At 39.0% G+C, this 16248-nt stretch overlaps 1 protein-coding gene across 1 annotated transcript in view; it reads right to left on the bottom strand.

Moving 5' to 3' along the window:
- dnajc2 (DnaJ (Hsp40) homolog, subfamily C, member 2) overlaps window positions 1-16248 on the bottom strand; it is a 44003-nt gene that overhangs the window by 16529 nt on the left and 11226 nt on the right. The window contains exons 4-8 of the mRNA XM_043713834.2: window positions 13901-13999; window positions 13489-13630; window positions 10782-10862; window positions 2708-2773; window positions 666-757 (exon numbers count right to left, since the gene is read on the bottom strand). Coding sequence (XP_043569769.2) covers window positions 666-757; window positions 2708-2773; window positions 10782-10862; window positions 13489-13630; window positions 13901-13999 — 480 coding nt within the window. The remainder of the gene's footprint in view (window positions 1-665; window positions 758-2707; window positions 2774-10781; window positions 10863-13488; window positions 13631-13900; window positions 14000-16248) is intronic.

The raw sequence follows: 16248 nt of genomic DNA, 5'->3' as shown, positions 1-16248 counted from the left end.
CAAATGATTTAATGTTTCACTACAGTTGTCTCTTACTCTAAATTCCAGCAGATAGAAGCTTAGCCTGTACAATGTTTTCTCACAAGGCAACCTACCTATTCTAGGCAATAGTCTAGTAAACCTTTGCTGGATTGCCTTCAGTGCATTCCGGTTCATCTTTAAATAAGGTGACCAATATTGTGTTCAACACATGTCTATTTTTGTATTCAATTCCCCTCACAGTAAACGATGGCATTCTGTTGCTTTCCTAATTTCTTGTTGTACCTGCATTCTAACTCTGCGATGCATGCAAAATATTACAATATTCACCCATTTATTTCAGGACCTTGCTGTTGAAACAAATATATTATTTGCAAAGTCCCTCTAAATTCCTCCTTCTGTCCTCCACTCAACACATTTTCATGGTGGTGAGATAGTGATAGCAAAAAGCAGGAGCCAGAGGGGAAGGTCTGTAGAATCTTGTCTTACAAAAATATATATTCTCCTCCCATTAATTCTGCTACCTATTGCTTTAAATTAAGTTTTTAGTTCCAATTAAAAAATTAAATTAGCAGAACAAACATTTTACACCTGAAATACTGAACTTCCAGTAACTCAAATTCAAAAGTATTTTCAAATTGCACAAACTTATAAAGAAACTTTTCAAAAAATCATCTAAAACCTACCAACTAGTGTTCTTATCCTATTCATTTCTTCTTTCTTCCTTTGTGCACGAGCTGCCCTGTTCTGTTTTTCAATCCATTTTCTCTCATCTCGGCTACAAACAGAAATATCACTAAAAGCATTAAAGAATACATCACTATGTTTGGTAGTCTTTCAGCAAGTATGGTTGAGGTTCCAAATCAGAGTGTATGCTGAACCTGTTTAATCTGTAAGTTTGTCTGTGTATACTTGAAGAACTGCAGATTATTTATAGTCGTCAAATTTGCAAAGTTAGACTAAATTATAAACGTAGTAAGAATATCATCTATTAAATTAAAAACAGCTAGAAATACATGTCAATGTGCTTCAAGTTTTGACAATGCAAGCAACAAACTAAGGGGAGGCGATGGCCTAGTGTATTATTGCTGGACTGTTATTCCAGAGACCCAGGAATGTTCTGGGGCTGTAGGTTCGATTCCTGCCTTGGCAGATGGTGGGATTTGAATTCAATAAAAAAAAAGACTTGAAGAACCTAATGATGGCCATGAAGGGCATTAAAGAGCTTTACTAAAGAACTAATGTCCGACTGTTAGAGGAAAAAGAAATCTGGTTCACCAATGTCCTTGAGGGAAAAAACCTGGCTCTCCATCAACGTGGTTGCCTTTTAATTTCCCTCATCCAATGAATGAATATTAAAACAAAACTGGGAAAAACAGGCTTAGTTTAATTATCTGTTTTTGAAAACACAAAAAGGACAAATATTCCTAAAATTAAAAAAAACATTTTTTTTTCCTTTATTCATTCATAGGATGTGGGTGTCACTGGCTAGGCCAGCATTTATTGCCCATCCCTAATTGCTCAGAGGGCAGTTAAGAGTCTCCCACATTGCTGTGAGTCTGGAATCACATACAGGCAAGACCAGATAAGAATTGTAGTTTTCTTCCCTAAAGGGCATTAGTGAACCAGAGGTTTTTTTCCCCCCATCAATTGGCAATGGATTCATGATCATCATCAGACTCCTAATTACAGATCTTTATTGAATTCAAATTCCACCATCTGTTACGGTGGGATTTGAACCCGGATCCCCAGAATATTACCTGGGTCTCGATTAGCAGTCCAGTGATAATACCACAAGGCCACTGCCTCCCCTTAATAATTTTATCATCAATTATTAAACTACTTAATCAATGAAAGTGTTGATGGAATCAAGTCTAACACTTGGGGTGGCATAGTGATGTTGTAATATGTTGTAACATGGATTGGAATGATCTCTGGTTATACTTGCTATTTTCACTTGCTAACTTTATTAAAAAATTTTGAAGCATTGGCAATAATCTTCAATTACACCATTATTGTAAGTTGAAACTGAAATATTATTTAGAAAATCATGTAAGCTGATCCAGTGGTGAATGTGTTGGGTGTTACATACAAATGGGAAGATTCAGGTTTCAAACCAAAGTCCACATGGAATTATTTGAACAGAGCGGAAATTTTGGCACAGGCCCCAGACTTCAGTATTCGCTTCCACAAGGACTGACAGGTGAAGAGGAGGAAACCTCACAGACAGTTAGGATTAATGTTTTGAACTTTAACCAGAAATTTTGACTCAAAGTGCGGGTATAAAGTTGCCAATTCCTTCAACTGGATCATACTCAGATAATCACACCGTCAATTATCCTGTTAAACCTGCTAAGTTCAAAGAAAGAATTTAAGAGGATTATGCAGTTACATTTTTTTAAAATTCCAGCACAAACCACCTTTTGTTTTAATTGGTTGAAAGATGTGGTGATTTGATTGGAAGAGGTGTACATCTATTCAATTTTATTCAAGATCTTGCCTCATTTGTAGAGGCAAATTGAGGTAAAACATTCCAAGGCAATTTGTTTTTCAAACATTTGATTACTTCATTAATTAACAACAGTAACATTTTAATTATCTAATTTAGGTTTTGATGAACCAATGGCTCTACCAAGGTGGATGATGTATGCACGATGTTTCTCAATAATTATGTCAACATTAAAAAAAAGTTAGACAGAAACAAAAGTATGATTAAGGGATTACCTACCATTCTGCTTTTTCTTTTTCTTCTTCGTCCAAGTACGAAAATTCCCGCCAAGAATCAAAATTGTACCTGAACGTTTAAAGAAGGTCTAAGCATTAATCATGAAACAGATGAAATAATCTAGCAGCTATGAGACAAGATACTATAAAACGATCATGTTGAACAAATAGTGGCTAAGCACAGCAATTAAGAGCTTGTGCAGTTTGGAGAATTCATACAAGTCCAAATAACAATATTCTAAACATCAGAAATAAAATTAGAGTGGTATAAATGCTCAGCAGGTAATTTCGTATCCACAGAGAAAGTAGATTTAATTTTGCGTGTCAATGTCATTTCTTTAGATTAGGTGTTTAATTCAGTTCTGTTGAAAGATCACCAGTTTGAAACTTTAACTCTGCAGAACCCTTTTATCTCCCCAAAAGATGCAGCCAAACTTGCTGAGTAATTCCAGCATTTTGCTTCATTTCAGATTTTCAGTATTTTGCTTTTGTACTCCAAAATTCACTTGACAGACCCACAGGCACAGTAAAATTTCATATGTGGCCCAATAGCACATATTTAGGGTGTCCTAAAGGATTTCACAACCAATTAATTACTTTATGTCTTTATGTATTGACCGAAAATCAATTTTCACACAGCAAGCTCTCAGAAAGGAGGCTGGTCCATTATAACTGAACAGTTACGGGTCTCAGTCTAACATTACACCTAACAGACAGTACCTTCGACAACATTCTCTCAACATTACATGAAGAATCAGCCAGATTACGTGTTGGAAGACTGCTTTAAACCACAACCTTCTAACTAGGAGGTAAATGTGTTGCGAATTGTATCAACTATATTTTGTATATTGTATGGAGTAGATATGTTTTTTTTAAAAGGAGAAGCAGAAAGGAAAATTCTAAGCACTTATTTTATCGATAATCTTAACCTCTGCAAGTGTACATCATACAGAAATGTAATAGCTTTAAACAATCCAGTTATGCTTGAAATACTGAGAGGAATAGCTATGGTGAAGAAAATTTGTTGAGGACAAAAAGCACTGCAATTGTTTTTTGTGGAAATCAATTTTCTTTTGTATTATATAGGAGGAGAAAGTGAGGTCTGCAGATGCTGGAGATCAGAGCTGAAAATGTGTTGCTGGAAAAGCGCAGGAGGTCAGGCAGCATCCAGGGAACAGGAGAATCGACGTTTCGGGCATAAGCCCTTCTTCAGGAATGAGGAAAGTTTGTCCAGCAGGCTAAGATAAAAGGTAGGGAGGAGGGGCGTCGGAAATGTGATAGGTGGAAAGAGGTCAAGGTGAGGGTGATAGGTCAGACTGGGGTGGGGGCGGAGAGGTCGGGAAGAAGATTGCAGGTTAGGAAGGCGGTGCTGAATTCGTTGGATTAGACTGAGACAAGGTGGGGGGAGGGGAAATGAGGAAACTGGTGAAATCCGAGTTCATCCCTTGTGGTTGGAGGGTTCCTAGGCAGAAGATGAGGTGCTCTTCCTCCAACCGTCGTTTTGTTGTGGTCTGGCGATGGAGGAGTCCAAAGACCTGCATATCCTTGGTGGAGTGGGAGGGGGAATTGAAATGTTGAGCCACAGGGTGGTTGGGTTGGTTGGTCCGGGTGTCCCAGAGGTGTTCTCTGAAACGCTCCGCATGTAGCCGGCCTGTCTCCCCAATATAGAGGAGGCCAGATGGCCTCCTTCTTCAAGGACCGCAATTTCCCCCCCCAATGTGGTCAACGATGCCCTCCACCGCATCTCTTCCACTTCCCGCTCCTCCGCCCTTGAGCCCCGCCCCTCCAATCGCCACCAGGACAGAACCCCACTGGTCCTCACCTACCACCCCACCAATCTCCATGTTCAGCGCATCATCCGCCGTCATTTCCGCCACCTCCAAACGGATCCCACCACCAAGGATATATTTCCCTCCCCTCCCCTATCAGCATTCCGTAAAGACCACTCCCTTCGTGACTCCCTCGTCAGGTCCACAACCCCACCAACCCAACCTCCACTCCCGGCACCTTCCCCTGCAACCGCAGGAGGTGCAAGACTTGCGCCCACACCTCCCCCCTCACCTCCCTCCAAGGCCACAAAGGAAACTTCCATATCCTCCACAGATTCACCTGCACCTCCACACACATCATCTATTGCATCCTCTGCACCCGACGTGGCCTCCTCTATATTGGGGAGACAGGCCGGCTACTTGCGGAGCGTTTCAGAGAACACCTCTGGGACACCCGGACCAACCAACCCAACCACCCTGTGGCTCAACATTTCAATTCCCCTTCCCACTCCACCAAGGATCCACCCCAGTCTGACCTATCACCCTCACCTTGACCTCTTTCCACCTATCACATTTCCGACGCCCCTCCCCCAAGTCCCTCCTCCCTACCTTTTATCTTAGCCTGCTGGACAAACTTTCCTCATTCTTGAAGAAGGGCTTATGCCCGAAACGTCGATTCTCCTGTTCCCTGGATGCTGCCTGACCTGCTGCGCTTTTCCAGCAACACATTTTCAGTTTTGTATTATATAAGTTGTTTTGGTAAAAAGGTTACCCAGCCCTTGCAATGTACAGAATTCACATACTCAGCTACTGTCATTATTTGCTGCTCATAAATCTGTGAATTTTACTCTGACAACCACAACAGTAATTTAGCATTGTATCTAAATGCTATATTTAAATACTGACACTCTTTATAAATGTTATTCCAGAGTCAGTGAAACCACAGAATTGTGTGCCTTTGCAAACTTTCCATAAAACCATAAGACATAGGAACAGAAATTATGCCATTCAGCCCATCGAGTCTGCTCCACCATTCAATCATGGCTGAGAGGTTTCTCAACTCCATTCTCCCACTTTCTCCCCATGTCCCTTGATCCCTTTGATATTCAAGAATCTATCTCAGTCTTAAACATACTCAATGACTTGACCTCCACAGCCTTCTGAAGCAATGAATTCCATAGATTCACCACTCTCTGGCTGAAAAGTTTCTCCTTATCGCCGTTCTATTTGGACTTCCCTTTACTCTAAGGCTATGCCCTCCGGTTCTAGTCTCTCCTACCAATAGAAACATCTTCCCAACATCTATTCTATCCAGGTCATTCAGTATTCTGCATATTTCAATTAGATCCCCCTTATCTTTCTAAACTACATCAAGTATAGACCCAGAGTCCTCAAACATTCCTCATACGTTAAGCTTTTCATTCCTGGGAGATTTCTTGTTAACCTCCTCTGAATACTCTACAAGGCCAGTACATCCTACCTGAGATGAGGTCCAAAGCTACGTATAATACTCCTACTGTGGTCTGACCAGAAACTTGTAGAGCCTCGGAAGCACAGCCTTGCTTTTATATTCAAATCTTCTCAAAATAAATTTCATCATTGCATTTGCCTTCCTAACTACTGATGCAACCTGCAAGTTTACCTTGACAGATTCCTGGACTAGAACTTCCAAGTCTCTTTGCACTTCAGACTTCTGAATTTGTTCCCTATTTAGAACATGCTGCTATTCTCCCTACCAAATACATGACCTCACACCTTCCCACGTTGTACTCCAACTGCCATTTCTTTGCCCACTCTCCTAACCCATCCAAATCCTTCTGCAGCCTCACTGCCTCAATACTACCATTCCATCTATCTTTGTATCGTCTGCAATTTAGCCCAGAATGCCCTCAGTTCCTTCACCTATATCGTCTATGTATAAAGTGAAAAGTTAGGTTAATCGGTCTGTAATTTTCCATCTTTTGCCTTACTTCGTTTTAAACAGGATGTCACGTTAGAGATTTTCCATCGCTCCGGACCCTCTGTAGAAATTCCTGAAAGATCACTACCAATGCCTCCATTATCTCTTCAGCTACCTCCCTTAGAACTCTGGGGTGTAGTCCATCTGGTCCAGGTTATTTACCCACCTTTGGGCCATTCAGTTTTCCTAGCACCTGCTCCTTGGTGTTGGCCACCATACTCAGCTCTGTCCCCTCATTCTCTTGAATTTTTGGGATATTAGTCGTGTTTTCCACTGTGAAGACTGACACAAAGTAATTATTCAGTTCCTTCCACTACTATCTCTCCAGTGTCATTTTCCAACAACCCAATGTCCACTTTTGCCCTTTATATTTCTAAAGAAACTCCAAGTCTTCCTTTATATTACTAGCTAGCTTGCCCTCATATTTAATCTTCTCTCTCTTTTTTGTTGCCCTCTCTTGGTCTTTGTAAGCTTCCCAATCCTCTGGTTTCCCACTGCCCTTAACCACATTATATGCTTTCTTATTTGCTTTTACGCTGTCCCTGATGTCTCTCGTCAGCCATGACTGTTTCATCCTGATTCCATTTTAATAAGCTGGAAAGGATCAAGATTAAACTTACTATTTTGGAGTTTTTTTTATTCAAACTACTTCCAAATTATGCTGCTAACATGAAAATACCATCCAGTGATTATTGTTCAATAGCATGATGTCATGTTACAAATCAATGTTGTGATTGTGTGCTCAGCGTATGATGGCCAGGTGAGCACATTTGCTAAAGTGACTGCCCACAATTTCTGAAACTCTCAGGAGTACCTGGAATTTAGTCCACATTCTAGAAAGGATTTGAAAACTTTGCAAAGAAATCACAGAAGAGATTTATTAGAATGGCTCCTGGACTGATGGATTACAGTTACATTGACAGACTAAAGCAGCTGGATTGGAACAGAAAAGGAAAAGAGAAGAAGATTTGATAAATTTATAGAAGATCATTGAAGATAGAGTAAATAAAGGGAAAATATTTTCAACAGTGGAAGATTGCTATCCAGATGTTAATTGGCAAAATTCGGATCGATAACAAAAACTTTTCAAACAAAACAGGGAATTAAGAATTGGAACACACTGCCAAACTGAGATAAATTGAACAAGTACTGGAGATAAACATAAAAGCAGGGAAGAGGGGAAAAGACAGGAATAGAGTTAATTCATTGCTGTTCAAAAGAGCTGGCAAAGACTTAAAGAGGTTGGCATCCTTCCGGGCCAGATTATTCTGCGATTTTATGAAACATGCAATATAATGAAACATATAAAGAATTTCCATGTGCCTTTCATAATGTCGAACACCCCAGAATGTTTCACAATAAATACAGTAGTAAATTCACTATTCTAAATTAGGAAAACATAGCAGTTAATAACACGTTCAATAAACAGCGAAAACCTAAATGACGAGGTAATCTTTTTTGAGTAACATTAGTTGAAGGAGAAATGTTTTCCTGAACTAACTAGAAAACGTTCCACCTTGCTTTAAATAGTGCAGTAGGATCTTTTACATCCACACAAAAAAAAATGGAACCTAATTTTAACATTTTTTCTAATAGCATTTCTGACAGGGCAAGAGTCTCTAGCCTTTCAAAGAAATGTCAATCTCGCCGATGCACTCTAGGGTGTGATTTACAGGTGAGAGTGCTTCCATTGGTCTATTAACTAGTTTGAGTCAAATTTTCATAAACATCAGTATTGAAATAAGGCATATTTATCTGGTAGTTTACCACACTTTCAGTAGTCCAGCAATTCTGATGTTAGAAATATGTAAGATGAAGCAATTTATTTGATTCATTATTGTACAGTGAAACATTTTGTTTTGTGTGCAGTACAGGCAGATAATAACATACAAAGTTCGTAGGGTGGTAGAATAGGATGAGCATTATAATGTTACGGCTGCAGAGAAGGTGCATAAAAATAAAATCATCATTAGATTTTAAACTTCAGAGATCATTCAGAAGTCTAATAACAGTGAGGGAGAAGCTGATTTTGAACTAGTTGGTACATATATTTAAGCTTTTGTATGTTCTGAATGACAGAAGAGATTGGAAGAGATTATAATCGGGGTGGGAGAGATCCTTGATGACGTTGGCTGCCTTTCTGAAGCATTGAGGCGTGTAGTTGAAGTTAATGGATAGGAGACTGGCTTGTGTGATGGACTAGGCTGTGTTCACAACTCTCTGTAGTTTCTTATGGTCCTGGGCAGAGCAGTTGCCCCCACCAAGCCACAATGCATCTGGATAGAATACTTTTTATGGTTCATCTATAAAAGTTGATAAGAGTCCTTGTGGACATGCCAAATTTCCGTAGCCTCCTAAGAAGTAGAGGCAGCGTCATGCCTTCTTGACCAATGCACCAACATGGAATGTCCAGGACAGATTATTGGTGATTCTCACTCCTTGGAACTTGACGCTGTTGACCATCTCCACATCAGTTCCACTGATGTAGATAGGAGGGTGGCCAGCCACCAATTTACACCCAAAATTGATTAGAATGAATCTACATAATTTCCAAATGCTCACAATCTGCAGCCAAGGCCAATATTAAAATACAGATTACATATTTTTTACCTGATTGACTGCTTAAGCAAGGGAATCTATACGCAGTAAGGCGTACCCATAAAACAGAGGGCCTCTTATGGTGAAGTGGTAGCACCCTCTGGATCAGAAAGCCCAGGGTCATGTTTTATATGCTCTACAGATGCGGCATAATATCTTTGAACAGGTTGATTAACCTGTTTGATTGCTTAAACAAGGGAATCTGTACACAAATGGACAAGAAAAATTCTGGGTCCTTCTGTGTACAGTAAGATTTCCTCAGTTAAATAGAAAATCAGAGAAGGCTCTCTGTCTTAGCCATTTAATAAATGATCTGGTGATACAGTACTGGGTTGTCCCAGGGTCAGACAAAAACAAAACCTTCCCTTTTAAAAGGAGAAAACTACAAAATAAAGCAAACCTATAATTAAATAATAGTACTGCTAGTACTCTAACACTCCAGTAATGGCAGTGTCCACCAATTGCTGAAAGTCTATTCCTTTCAAGGCTATGGAAGAGAAATGGGCAAACGGAACAAGTACACCCATGGGATGTACAACCAGAAATATATCAGTGGATAAAAAAAAAACCAAAAGTGCTGGAAAAACACAGGACATCTGGCAATAAACTGTGGAGAGAGAAACAGAGTTGACATTTCTTCAATGAAGAGGAGTCTTATTGGGCTGGAAACATCAACTCTGCCTCTCTTTCCACAGATATAGCCAGACCTGCTAAATTTCTCCAATTCTTTGCTTTTATTTCAGGTTTTCCAGGAGCCCAGTATTTTGCTTTTATGACTGTGGATATCAAGTAAAATAATTTATAGGTTCAAGGTTTTTCCACACAAGTCGACTTTAGTACTGCTCATTGCCAAAGTTCAAGCAAGAGTCATAGTCACCTTGGTTATACAGGGTGACCAGCAAAAGCCTTATTCAGTTGCACAGAACCTTGCTGAGTAATTGCCGAGAGTATTTTGGACAGTCTTGATTCCTTTATTTAAGGAAGGATATTCTTATCACTGAGGGAGTGCTATGGAGGTTCATCAGTTTAATCCTGGCATGTGGTATGTATTTTTTACACTTTCGAAGAATGAGGTACGATTTTATTGAAACTTAAATTTTTACAGGGCATGACAGGGTGAACATAAGCAGGAAGTTTCCCTGGCTGGTAACCTAGACCCAGGTGATGTACTCTCAAGATAAGGGGCATGCCATTTTATACCAATAAGAGGAGGAATTCAATACTGAGAGCAAGGTGAATTGTTGGAATTCTCTGGAGGGCTTTGGAAGCTTAGTTATTCAGTAGGTTAAACACAAAAGTCAATTCTGGAGATTTATAGCATTAAGGGATATGGAAACAGTGTGGGAAAGGGCATTAAGGGCACCTAGAATGGAAGGGCAGGCTGGGTAGATTGAATGCCTATTCCTGTTCCTAGATAGGAGTTCTAACCTGTCAATAACTTCAGAAGAGAAAAGAAACGGAGAAAAGGGGTGAGAAAAACAAAATGCTAAATTGTGGGTTGAAAAAAAATTGATTAATGGGGATAAATTAAATAAGAAAATATATCTACGTCGGAATTCTTGGCCACTCCATTCTCTATCAATGGCAAAGAATCTTTCAGCCAACTATACTTTGCAGCTAGCTCACTAACTCTTTTCTGTCCTCTTTAAAACTTCCTCAGTCCTTTTGCTAAAATGTCATATATGTTTTGCAGATAAACATCAATCAACATCTAAAATACAGTACACTAGGAAATTTAAAAAAAAACTTACCAGAATGAATAAAAAGAATCTACTTCTTCGAAGGAAGAATTCAAATTGCCCAGTTTGGAAACATGTTTCTTTTTGGACCATCTGAGGAATAACATTTGTATTTTTCTTCATCAAATGTAACCACAAATACAATCCAAGTCAAGTTTTATACGTAATAAATGAAACTAAATGAAATGTCAGTATTCAAAAGAAGTAGTGTTAAACCACATTCAACAATCTGCAACTGAAACAGAAACTATAAAAACAAATTAAGAAAAATACTTGTACATTGAAAAAAGTAAAAGACACACTAGATTTATATAAACACATCTCGAGAAAACTTGGGACAGAGTTCAGAAAACTGGCTAGTGTATGGTAAAAATGAGATGGAGATGCTGATTGAGCAATCCATTATATCAAATTATACGATCGTATCGAAAAATAAAAGGAACAAATACATTGACTATTAGTCAGTGAGTTTTTAAAATGAAGATTACCTAATCTTAACTAAAGCAAAGCAAACCATATACTGAGGGAATGGAATAAAGTTAGAAAACCTACGTCATTAGATCAATTAGTATAGTATCCCTCAATTCCCCCAAATGAGCAAATACTGCAGTACCAGCTCCATTTTGGCAATATTTTATTTACACCATTTCCATTTTTTTCATATCTGTATGAATGTACAGATGAGATCAAATTAAAGAATAGTTCATCTATGTTCAACTGCAGGCTATCATAAGGTCTTTCTGGATATATTGCTACATTAGTTATAAAGCTGGCTCCCAATTATGAAATATTATGTCTGTTCTAGAGTTCTGCAATGGTTTAGTTACTTCTGGTTGGAAAACAAAATTTGTGATTGTCAAGCAGGCACAAAGCCCCACTGTTTCTGTTGAGATGCCAAACCAAATCATTTTTCCAAATACATTCCAAATGAAACGAAACGGCACATGCTGATAGTGGAATTGTAGTTATCCTCATGCTCCTTTAAATAAATTTCTGTACTTCCTGGATGATTTGATGTTCTCAAATTTAACATAACTTATTGAATGCATTCAACTGATTGTCTGTATTAGGAATAATGCAAAATTAACATTTGAAATACCAAAATACCCAACAAAGTTGAAAGCTATCACCATAAGCCAGCTTTATCCCAAACTGAAACACACTATTGTCTGCCATGTAGCTTTTATCCAACAATACCCCATTTCAAGTAATGTGATGGCATGGTTTAAATATTAGGTGTCGCTGTCTGGCCAGCATTTATTGCCCATTGCTAGTTGCCCTTGAAAAGTTGGGGGTCAGCCACCTTCTTAAACACTGCAGTTCACCTGCAGGTGGGTTGACCCACAATGTCCTTAGGGAGGGAATTCCAGGATTCTGATCCAATGACAGCAAAGGAACAGTGACAGATTTCCAAGATGGTGAGTGGCTTGGAGTGGAACTGGAATGTGATGGTGTTCCCATGTATCTGCTGCCCTTATCCTTTAGATGGAAATGGTCATGGTGGAGGGGGGTGTTTGCAGGTGCAGCTCCAGGATCTTTGGTGAATTTCTGCAGTGCATTTTGTAGGTAATTCACAATGTTGCTCCTGAGCATCAATGGTGGAGGGAGTGAATGTTTGTGGACATAGTGCCAATCAAGCACGCTGTTTGCCCTGGATGATATCAAACTTCTTGAGTGTTGTTAGAGCTGAACCATCCAAGCAACTGAGGACTATGCTATCACTCTACTGACTTGTGCCTGGTAGATGATGGACAGGTTTTGGGGAGTCAGAAGGTGAGTTACTTGCCACAATATTCCTAGCCTCTGACCTGTTCTTGTAGCCACTGTTTACATGGTGAGTCAGTTGAGTTTCTGATCAACAGTAACATGCAGGATGTTAATTGTGGAAGATTCAGTGATGGTAACACCACTGAATATCAAGGAATGGTGTTTAGATTGACCATCTCCAATAAGAGACATTGTCTGGCATTTGTGCGGTGCACATGTTACTTGCCAGTTGCCAGGCCAAGCCAGGATACTGTCCAGATCTTGTTGCATTTGAACATGGACTGCTTCAGTATCTGAGGAGAAGCAAATGGTGCTGAATATTGTGCAATCATCAGCAAAAGCTCCTATTTCTGACCTTATGACGGAGAAAAGATTATTGATGAAGCAGCTGGTTTGGGGCTAGGACTCTATCTGGAGAAAGCCCTGTAGAGATGTCTGACCTCCACCAATTGCAATATCTTATGTACAAGCTATGATACCAACAAGTAGAGAGTTTGACTCTCGTTTTGCTCAGGCTCCTTGGTGCCGCACTCAGTCGAATACAACCTGGATGTCAAGGGCTGTTACTCTCATCTAACCTCTAGAATTCAGCTCTTTTGTCCACTTTTAAACCAAGGCTAATAACAAGGTCATGAGCTGTGTGGCCCTGGCGAAACGCAAATTGGGAGTCACTGACCAGGTGCTGCTTGAAAGCAAAATTGATAACACCTTCCATCACTTTATTCATGATCCAGAGTAGACTGATAGGGTGGGAAATCTTTGATACGGCTGGACGAATATTTTGTAAATTGTGATCATGGATTGCGATCACAATTTGCAACTTCCAATACTTCTAACAATATGTTACATTATGACAAAAGCATAAGTTAATAACATTGCCTTATGCACCTTATTGGGACAGGCCCGAATAAACTGAGCTACAAAACATTAGGATTTTGTATTTGCCACTCACCTGGCATTCCGCTCAAAAGCTGCCGAAAACACCTCAATGAAATTTTCTTTTGCCTCACTTTTAGAAGGTATTGTATTGTCAAATGTAGGATCCACACTGTCAAATGCTCGCCGTTTCAAGGGATCTGACAGTATTTCATTGGCTGCAAGGTAATAAAAATGCTATTAACAAATTACCAAAATCCAAACAGCCCATAGTTACAAACCAAACTGAAAAATTTAATTACAATGAAATCTTACTATCACTTTTACATTTAAAATGTAATTGAAATTTTTCACAAATTAGGGTTTGACATATTACAGCAAGGGTTTATGTATCTGGCCTTCAGATTCAATAAAAGTAACAATAAAAAATGTAACAATAAAAGATATTTGCACAAGTTTACTTATGATGCACAGAAGTACAATCTTACCTTTAGTAATACATGTAAAATAATCATTGTCCCCTTCACCTATTTGTTCACCTGCAGCTTTCCTTTTGTCAGGATGATGTTTCAATACCATTGCCTTATCTAAAAGGAAATATAGTGACTTAACATCGATTTACACAAAAATTAATGTTTTAAACAGTCAATTTACTGAAACCTGCATTTACAATCCTGAATGAAGCACATCCAAACTGTCTGTACGCTTCAAGAGGGATTTAGCTCCACTTCTAAATTTGTTTCGATTAATTGAGTTTCTTGTCTAATATCTATTTCCAATTCCTTAACTCCCTTAGGTAGGGACATGCAGCAATTGGCCTCCAAAAGCCAACTGTTTACAACTACCACTCATTGCTCCACTCCCTGCCCTTATAAATGACCTTCATGGGAAATCACAGTATATTTCATATTTTTTAAATGGTGCAAAAATAGAAACCTATTGTGTACTGCATATATTACGTAGAAACATCGATGCTCAGCGGTTAGCACAGCTGCCTCACAGCAACAGGGACACGATTTGTGGGATTCTACCCTTGGGCGACTGACTGTGTGGAGTGTGCACATTCTCAGAGTGTCTGTGTAGGTTTCCTCCCAGTGTTCTGGAATTCCTCCCAAAGTCCAAAGATGTGCAGGTTGGGTGGATTGGCAATGCTAAATTGTCCATAGTATCCAGGGATGTGCAGGCTATGTGGATTAGTTAGGTGCAAAATGAAAGATTACAGGGATAGGGTGAGGATGACGTGGTCTAGGTGAGATGCTCTTCAGAGGGTAGGTGTGGATGGTCCAAATTGCCAGTTTCCACACTCTAGGGCTTCTATGATTCAATGAATAGTTATTTTTATGTCAAATTGTACTTTCTAATCAAAGAAACACATTCTAACAAATGCTATCAATAGTTTTGTTTTGGCAGTCTATTTATAGATTGGATTGTCAAATCCGATCTGTGAATCTGCTAGAGCTCATAAGAGGATGCTAAGAGATTCATAAAACCAAATAGCTTTTCAACTGTATGTTACTATGTGCTATTTCTATTTTACACACAATTTTTAAAAATTAGTAGCAATGATAGCATGTCACTGTTTTCTTTCTCAAGTCATTGACAGTTATTTTGACATCCTAGAGAGGCTTGCCCATGAGAGTATGCTAACATTTAAAAGGAGATCCATGCAAAACAAATCTCCTGGTTTGCACATAATTGATGACATAACAGGTCCTAGCTTTGAAGAATCCATGCTGGAAGATTCCTGGGTTTATAACCACGTTTAACTAAAAATCTTATTGCTGATAAGCCTAATCAAACCAAAATTCATTTGAGCAAGGCTGCCAGTGAGAATGCCAAATGCAAAATTAAACATTTATATTTTGTACCTAATGATAATAAGTTGTGTTGAGATTTTCTTGAATTCGTACTGCTGTTCCTGAGCCACATTTTTCCCCTTGCATGGTCAAACAGTGTTACAAAGGTAAATTTAATTGATTTCCTTCAAGTGAAAAAAAGACTATTGTACAGAATTATGAAGAAATACCGTCAAGTGATTTTATTTACTCAAAAAATAATTATCAAAAACCCAAAAGGTTACTGTTTCAATGAAATGTGGCCAATTACACAATGGAATGACCCAAAATCCTGTTGTAGTGCATGTCTAGATGCAAATGCCACAGCAATTTCAGGCAAAGGCAGATGTGCAATTAAACAAATTCAAAGGTCACTGTCTGAAATTTACAGTTTTGTTATTAGTTTTGCAAAATTGGCATCATTTTGGCTGTGTCATGAAAAGTGTGAAGTTCCTGTGTAATCATGGTAGATATAGAAACATAGGAATTAAGAGCAGAAATAGGCAATTCAGCCCTTCGAGCCCTCGCTGCCATTTAAAATGATCGTGACTGATCTTATTCTGGTCTCAACTCCACTTTTCTGTCTGCTCTCCATAGCCCTGTATCCTGCTTTTCATCAGAAACATATCCATTTCTTTTTCGAATTTGTTGATTGATACTGCCTCTGCTGCACTCTGTGGGAGTGAGTTTAACAGATTCACAACCTCGTCATCTCAGTTTTGAACTTAACAGTTCTCATTCTGTATAGTTGACCTCTTGTTCAAGACTGTCCCACAGGGGGAACATCTGTTCCACGTCAACCTTATCAATCTCCCTTAACATTTTAAATGTCTCAATTAGATTGCCCCCTCATTCTTCTCAACACAAGCCCAAGCTATTCAACTGCTCCTTGTATAATAGCACTTTCACCACTGGAATCAACCTTGTGAATCTCCTCTTAAACTGCCTCCAGTGCCACCATCACATTCCTCAAGTAAGGAGGCCAAAACTGGACATAATAC

This window comes from Chiloscyllium plagiosum, unplaced genomic scaffold (genome assembly GCF_037043375.1).
Source record: "Chiloscyllium plagiosum isolate Xiang-an unplaced genomic scaffold, Cpla_swu_hap1 HiC_scaffold_23, whole genome shotgun sequence".
Lineage (NCBI taxonomy): Eukaryota > Metazoa > Chordata > Chondrichthyes > Orectolobiformes > Hemiscylliidae > Chiloscyllium > Chiloscyllium plagiosum.
This window is presented reverse-complemented; position numbering and strand designations above follow the sequence as displayed.